Source organism: Camelus bactrianus, chromosome 1 (genome assembly GCF_048773025.1).
Source record: "Camelus bactrianus isolate YW-2024 breed Bactrian camel chromosome 1, ASM4877302v1, whole genome shotgun sequence".
Classification (NCBI taxonomy): domain Eukaryota; kingdom Metazoa; phylum Chordata; class Mammalia; order Artiodactyla; family Camelidae; genus Camelus; species Camelus bactrianus.
Window position 1 is genome coordinate 39010741 of NC_133539.1, and position 8622 is coordinate 39019362.

The 8622-nt window shown below is 33.5% G+C and overlaps 1 protein-coding gene across 1 annotated transcript in view; it reads left to right on the plus strand.

The window, feature by feature from the left end:
* ARL6 (ARF like GTPase 6) overlaps window positions 1-7465 on the plus strand; it is a 41848-nt gene extending 34383 nt beyond the window's left edge. The window contains exon 8 of the mRNA XM_010966432.3: window positions 4644-7465. Coding sequence (XP_010964734.1) covers window positions 4644-4669 — 26 coding nt within the window. The 3' untranslated portion in view covers window positions 4670-7465. The remainder of the gene's footprint in view (window positions 1-4643) is intronic.
* Window positions 7466-8622: the final 1157 nt, after the last annotated feature.

Here is an 8622-nt window from a genome sequence, read left to right on the forward strand (position 1 = left end):
GACATATTTTAGACCTTACTATCAATAACTAAAAATAAATCTGCATGGCATGTATGTATCTTTTACAAATCATGCTGTACTCCACATGTAGCTCCATTTATACATGGCATGTTTATGCAACTTTTAACTCTCATAGTTAGTATTATATATACTGATGTTCTGTTAATGTTTTATATATCACAGTTCTATTTGTTATTCATCAAAACAGCTGTCGTGGGTTGGTACAGGCTTACTCTACCAGGGAAAAAAATTAAGATACATCATTTTCCCTAAGGTTACTTTGTCTTCAACACGGAGGAATAGCTTGAAGCACAATGACTCACACAGAGCAATAAAACATGAATGTTAATGAAACCAAGTTTTGTGGGTCCTTCTTATTACAGGACCCTGAGGATCAGGCAAAAAACCTTCCGTTTGTGGGCAGAACAGCTGAGGGTGATTTCTATTAGGAATCTCCCTGGCCTGAACAAGAGTGAACAACAAGAGATTACAAATTCTAGTTACAGTCTTGTGGCTATACATTTATTTTTTTCTATACCAACCTTACAATTCCAGTTACATGTGATTTTTTTTCTCTTCTGTATGTCATCGTGGATCTAGGGGCACCCTGCTTGCCCACCACACATAAAGAGACAACATCTCTTTGGTTCAAAGTGCTAAATGTGCATCTGAGAAATATTTCTACATTTTATTAGTAAAACATGGTATTTTAGTTGCCTGCACAGACTGTTGTATTTCTCTTCCATTTGTGTTTGTGTGGTCATCATGCCATTTACCATTAAACTGCAGAGAACTTTCTAGTCGTATTTTACAATTAAGTGACAATTAAGAACCTCTGGTGGTTCTCAGAACTAGTGGGATTTTTCTGTCAACATACCAACTTAGTTTCTTAGACTGCTAAAGAAGTGGTCACAGTGGCCACTTTATGGGACCGATTGCCACAAAACACAGATACGTTACAAAGGAACATTCCAGAGAAGACACCAGAAGCATGTTTTCAGTCTTTGTTTACTATTTTATTATTGCTCACAGTGGAGTACAGCATAGATGGAAACCCCACTATTACTCCTGATAAAGTAATTGAAAGCAGAGTGCTTACTGAAAATAGGTCACACACACTCTCTTTCTGGTTTTATTTTGTCTGTAATAATGAGGCCACTAGGTGTCAGTGACGATCCAACATCACAGTGCCACTTGCCAACTCTGGTCTTCTTACCTAATCTTTGCATCTTACCTCCCAAGTATTTGTAAGAAGGATACATTATTGGAAATACTTCTGTGCCCTTATGTTGCCATATTATTTTATGTACCCTTTATAACAGTTCTCTGCAAGGTAAGTAGTACTATCCCCATTTTGTGTAGGCAGCATGCAATGGTAGTAAAAGGCACTTGGGCTTTTATTTATTCCACTACTTATTAGTTACTGACATCTCTTATTATCTTACAAAGATAATTTTCTTCATATGTAAAATTTTAAAATGTCAAAAAATTGCTGTACAGATTAAATGAAACGCTGTATGTGTTAAAGTGCCTAGCATAAGAAAGCATTCAATAAATGTTAAATTCACCCTTTTACCGAACTGCTCTATTCAGCAGAGGAGGAAACTTAGTATGTAGATTTAAAAGTTTATCAGTTTGTTTTGAGTAAGAGAGCCTTTGTTCATAATTTCTATGTAATAGTAAATAGTTTACATTTTTGATACTCCTGTCTCTCTTGATTTGGAAAGAGGTAAAAACCTGTTTTCCAAAATAAATAGCAGTTAATACAGGAGACTCGTCTGTGCCTATAACTGTTAATTTATTAGATAAAGGTGTTTTTTTTTATAAATCTAACTGTAAGTGTATTCTGAACTCAAATCTCTTCATTTTGCCTGCAAAAATTTGAAATTTCCTAGGATGGCGAACAAGAAGGCCTCTGGTTCATTTTGGACCGATTTAACCTTATTATTTTCAGTTTAAGTTTGGAAAATTTGGAGTAAAATATTAAATGACACATTTTGTACCATGATTCCATTCTCTTTTGGAAGGAGTCTCAATAATTACCTATGCATTACAGCCCAAACAGAAGAACCCCTGAGCAGGCAGACTACAGAGTATTTTTTAAAACTACCAGGGAATATACATAAAATATTACAGAGATATAAATTGTTTTCTAGCTCTGAAACTTTCAAATGAGATATTTATAAAAAGAAATCCTGCCACATGACTAATGAAACTTACTCATTTTATCACTTTATGGGACAAGTTATTAATGCTTCCAGGTTTTAATATAGGACTTCTATAACCTATGCATATAGGTGTTCCAATGAGAGACAGAGGATTGAGCACACACTTTGTTTCATCCCCTCCTCAGATCTCACTAACAGTAAAGAGACTTTTGTTTTAAGACATTAATCCATGAGGACAAAAAGAATGGGAATGACAAAAATGGCAACCAAATTTGGAAGCTGAATATCTGAAGAATGTTGAATAATTTAACATACCTGAGAAAGCTGAATTCTAAGCTAGCCCTGGAGAAAGCTGGAAAGCATCCTAATTTACATTGCAGATCCCCTCAAAGGCTCAGAAATAGACATTGGAAATAAAGATGAAGTGAGACTGAAAGGGTAAGGCAATTGTACATCCTTGCCACAAAAGAAGGCTGCAGTTTCATTCTTTGCAGAGAGTCTAATAGTACCTCTGACTGGAGAATACCAAGCACAACTGTGTGTGGTGATGCTGAACTGAAAATAAAGAGTGACTGAGAGTTTCATACTTAATACGGTAACTGTCTTCTGCCTTCTCCTGTTTCTCCTAGAAGACACTGTCAGTAGGTAGGAGATAGAAGGTCATCTCTGAAGAATCAGACCAGCCTAAGTGAAAAGACCTAAAGATATTAACACTAGAAATCCTCAAGGAAATGGCTTAGCTAAATACACTAGAATAAAGACCACTTTTGACAAGCCTCACACACATAACAAAATTCCAATCAGCACTCATACAAATGAGAAGATCAAAGGATCACCAGGTATTTGAAGACCAAAACATTAAGAATTATTAGAACTTAAACAAAAAAACAGGTTAAAAGAAGTAGAAGCTCTTTAGGGAGGACATTTCAATAAGCTATTGCAGTATTCTCAGAGAGATAAGAAAAGGTATTGCTTTGGTGAATATGGTCAGGATACTGCTTGAAAAGGAACAAAGAACAAAAAATGAATTCTTGGAAAATAATAAAATAGTAGAAATGGAAAACTTAATAAAAAGAAGATAAAATAGAGGCAAGCTCTCTGAAAAGCAAAAAATGAAAAATTGGAAAGAAAAGAAAGTAAGGAGTCATTTTAGGACGCCCAATATCCAGATAATAGGAATTCTTGAAAGAGAGAACAGGCAAAATATAGAGAAAAGATTATCAAAGAAATTAAGTAGTATTTTCCAGAAGTGAATGATGAGTTTTTAGTTGCCAGGTCCCTTGAGAACCCCATGCAGTGGATGAAAATATTTCCACCCCAAGGTTCATCATGATCAAAGTCAACACTGAAGACAGTGGAAGATTCTACAAGCTTCCTGAGAAGAAACAGGTTTCATGTAAAAGATAAGGAAACAAAGTAGCATAGACTTCTCACCAGCAATATTTGGAAGCAATGCCTGGAAAAGTCTAAGGAGAAAATAATATTCTTGGGCAGTATCAGTGTATTGTGACTATAGAATTAAGACATCTTCAGCTGTGTAAAGTCTCAAGAGTTCACTTTCTGTACCTTTTACTAAGGTAGCCACTGAGAAATGTACTCATCAAAAACAAATGAATAGACCAAGAAGAAAAAATGTGGAACCATGAAATAGAAAAACCTGCACAAGAGAGTCGGGGAAGGAATCCCAAAAGAACAATAACGGAGATCCTAGAATCCTAATGAAAGCTCTCATACGAAAATAACTGGGCAAGCATGGAGAAAAACTGTTTCAGACTAGAGAGTTTTGCAAGACTCTAAGGGAGAGTTCTTCTGAAATTGATCAACTAGGTAACATGCTTCATAATAGTAAAAGTTGAAACACTGAGAGTAGTGGGATTGAATTCACGTTAAGTAACATTAAAAAAACCCAAAAAAACTAAGATAGGGTTGGGGATGCAGAGCATTCCCTAACTGCAAGAAAAAAAAAATGTAATAGAAGAAAGGAAAAGTAACCAGGGCATACCACTGTCTGGGCTGTGAATAGTATGCATATAGGCATCATACTGATGACTGCATTAACGTTAGGAAAATGGGACTACTAGAAGCATCATGAGAGTGGCAGAACAACAGTATATGAGTGTTTGAGAACAGGAGCCTCATATTACATTGAAGGGACTGATATTTCAAGTAATGATAAAAGCTTATTATTTAGAGTTACAGAGGTAATCACCTAAAAGAAGTTGGGAGTAGGAGAAAGAGGAGACGAGGCAAAGGACTGCTGTTTTTCATTATAAGCTTTGTAGAACTAGTTAACTTCAACTAGGTGCATGTACAGTGACAAAAATAAAAACTATAGCATGAATTGTGTTTTGAAAAAAAAAAAAACAGGTGTATGTATAGGTTTCTACCATGTTCTTATAGATTTGTCTTGGATTACTTTAGAAAACATTTTGCTCTGTAGAGACTGATGATTTTTTGTTTGGTTTTTGTTATCAGATCAGATCCAGGCTGTGAAGACATGAAAAGATAGTATTTGGAAACCTCAACAATTTTCAATTCAAGGAATATATCTTAAAGCAAACTGAACTTTAAATTTCTTAAAAGGTGTTTGTACATCTGAGAATACTTTATAATCTTCTGCTTGCATTTATGGACTCTGAATGAGGTTTTTAAGAACATAGGACTTCAGGTATGCTAATCTGGCCATTAATTATACGAAAATTAAATTTTTCCTCAGAAGGGCTCCCTCCCCAGAATTACCGACTTCTTGTTAAAAGTCTGCATTTGATTGTAACTAGAATGTTTAAAGTCAGAGTTATAAGCCATCTCAATATCTCATCATGATTTATGATACCTTTAATGCATTTTACTTTTTTTAATTGTCTTCTAAAAATTTAGTTTATCATATGACTTTTGTAGTATGATTGTGCTTGTGGAAAAAGAACTTTAAATATTTATAAGGGACCATTGGGTAATTAATATATATTAAAGTTTTTCTATATGTCACCACTAATAAAACATAAAGTAAAGTGTACCAAGTAGGATGCTTTGTATGCTAAAAAGAATAATGGTGTGTTACTATGGTATTTGGTGTTTTACTGTCAAACATTTGTAAATTACCTGAAACCAAGTTAAGCTAAATTTATCCAGTGAATATATATGAAACATCTCTATACCTATACTAGTTTGGCATTTTCCTAGGCAATGGTGATACAAGATAAATGAAACATATTCCTTTTCCTTAGAGTACTTAAATTTGAGGGAGAATTTGAGAATCTTTTCATTCATAATTTTATTACATTGGCTGAATGAAAATACTGCATCTTAAGATTAAGAAGTATAGAAATGAATTAATGTGATTCTTCACAATTATTACAACTTACTTCTTCTTTCTTCTGTTAAAATGTCTCCAGTTTACTGCACTACTTTGTTAAAATAGACTGTGACTCACCAACTATGTTTTTCCTGAGCATAAACTGCTACAAAAATGTTCTTTAGAATTTTAAACATATCTCTGCCATTTACTGTATGCAAATTGTGTTACTTCTCACAACTTGGAGACTACTTACAATTATAAACTCTAAATAGAAGCTTTCATTTCAAATTAATCACTGGGAAACAGTATACTGAGCAATGGTGTGAATCCTGAAAAATATTACGTATAAGGAAAAACTGTAATATCAGTGTGTAACCTCTTAAATATCCTTAGCTGTGAAAATGATAAAAATAAAAGGGAAAGGGTAAGTGAGTAATAAGGATGTGTTATAGTAACTATGGTAGTGGTATTTTCACAGAGATTGAATAAAATAATTTTAAAACTACAGTAAAAATTCTGTAGTCCATTTTCTCTTAGTGCAGAAATCCCAGTGATTTAGAATTTGGCAAATTGAAAGTTATCCAGAATGTTCCAGTGAACCAGCATTTTAGCTAGCTTTCTCTCATAAATTGTTTTGATGAGGATACAAAGTGAGTCTCGAATTGCCTCAGATATAAAAAAGGACATGAAGATGAAAACACTGACTTTAATAAAAAAAATTAATATTATGTAACTGTTTTAGGAGGATGGAGAAAGGGGTGTTTTAAGAGAATTCAAATCTCATCTACAGTAGGTAACAATAATAATAGCTATCACTATATGGTCACTCTGTTTTGAGCAAGATATCATACATATGTGGGATTTTGCATCATATAATCCTCACAATAACCTCATGTAGTAGATTCTAGTATTTGTTTTGTAGAGAAGGAAACTGAGGCCTCAAAGTTTATTTGTTAAATGTCACAAAGCTGGTAAATGATGCTGAGATTCAGAACCAAAAGTTCTGTTTAAAATGGGTGATTCAAGAGCTAAGAGTGTTGCTGATTTTAGAAATATAGAGCTGTCTGCCATAAGAACAGCTAAAAGGTTGGGAAAGTCTCACTGCAGTGGGAGACCCGAATGGGGCTAGAGGAGGTCAGGAACAAAGGACTACTGGTTTTTTTTGTTTTTTGGTTTTTTGTTTTTGCTTCTTTTAAGTCTATTAACACTTCAAATTTTAAACTCTGGGAAGAAATGACTGATAAAAATAAAACTATGTTGATGCTAGTAAGTTAATTAGTATTCCATATACTATAGTAATTCACACTTAAGCAAATATTTAGAAGAGAGGGACATACTAATTTTTTCCTTTGTTTCCATGATCTCCAAATCTAGTGTATAGTCTATAATAAACATTTATTCCTACTCTACATTTTCATGTAAAGATTATGTACAGCAAGTTGGACTGCAGTGGTCACAGGATGCCATGTAAGTGTGCAAATGCTGAGGTTATTGTGTTTGTATTTAGCATTATGCAATTAAAATTTATTGCATTAAAGCTCAAGCAAGCTTTTTATTTCATGTTTAGACATCACTGTGTTGCAAAGTGTAATTCATTAAGCTCCACATTTCAATATAACACCTCATAAAATGTTCAAAAGTTAGCCTGTTGTATGTTTTGCATTTAAATATTTATATGTGGTACTATTCAGCCTGTGCCTTATAAACCACAAAAGGGCTGAGTTATATTTGTTTTCTATTTATTTATAAGTTGTCTGCTAAAACTTACAATTGTCTTATTACTTATTTTTTTCCTTTGAAATTTTTGGCCCACCTTGTTGTGATTTCTATAAATAAAATGCAGTTACTCTGAAGAAAACTTAAGGTAAATACATCCTGCATGTAATTCTGGTACATTAAAATACTGTAGCATTTTAACTGACTTTGTACATATTTTCTGCTTTCCAATTACTCCCTCTTGCTTCTTAGTTAAAAAATAAATAAAACCAATATTAAAAGCTCACTTAAATGGATGTTAAAATAGGTTTTTTCATTTCTGGGGCCAGAAAGAAATACTGTAATGGTTGAGAAATGGTTATTGTGTTTAATTAAATGTTTCAAGTAACTTAGTTATTACATTTTTAAAGTGAATCTTTCTCATTAACGATGTTCCTTCTGGGGTCTGCAAGGGACTGCCTCAGGACCATTAGTGCCTCTTCTCTCTGATCACTAGATTTTAATGCCACTCTTAAACTTAAATAACTTGCCTACAGTCACACTGCAAATAAACACAGGACCCCGGATTTTGAGTCTAAACTATCTGGCTCCAGAATTTGTGTTCTTAACCTCTACAAAGTTTCTCAAAAAGGTAAACATTATTTTTAAATGGAATAGAATAATTTGAAATTACTTTCTTAAATAATTAAAGATAAAAAATCAGATGCAAATGGCTGAAAAGTAATGCTTTTTGAAGTCCTTTTTTTCCCCCAGTTAGATCAATGTCTCAGCCCTTTTCCTTCCTTTTGTTTAAATGGGTGGCAACAGATGGGGCAGATTCTGAAACATCAGACATGTTCATGTCTTAGAGTGTAATCACACACAGATTATCTCCAGGCATCAGGCTTGGACTACCAGATTTCTCAGTGAGTTTTACCAGTATTTTGAGGTAAATGATAACTAGTGTTGATAGTCTTGAAATGTGGTAAAATGTGGAAACATTTATAATTCAATTTGTGGGTATGCATTTTAAGTTAAATAACCACAAGTAACAACTATAGCTAAAAATATTTTCTTAATTACAAATATTTCATGATTTTGCCTTAGTGTTCTGAATTTTTGCTATTTGACTGGTGAAATAGCATATATTCATAAATGCCAAGGCCTAGAAATCAGTCTCTCTTCCTCTTTTTCTCTTTCTTATTCTCTCTTGGAAATATTTATGAATTCTTCCAAGTATTTAATGAAATATCATAATGTTATAATAAAATATCACTGAAATAGGTTTACATTTCCTCCAGTTAAGTGTAACCGTTAATGTTGGAGTTAAAGCCAATTTCACATTTAAGCTCTATTTTCTTAGGCTCAGTATAGTGTATGTGTCAGAATGCACCATCCTAAAAGTCACTGAAAGCTCACACTTCACTCATTTTAGTGATCACTGACTTTTTCCCCAGGGCTTTT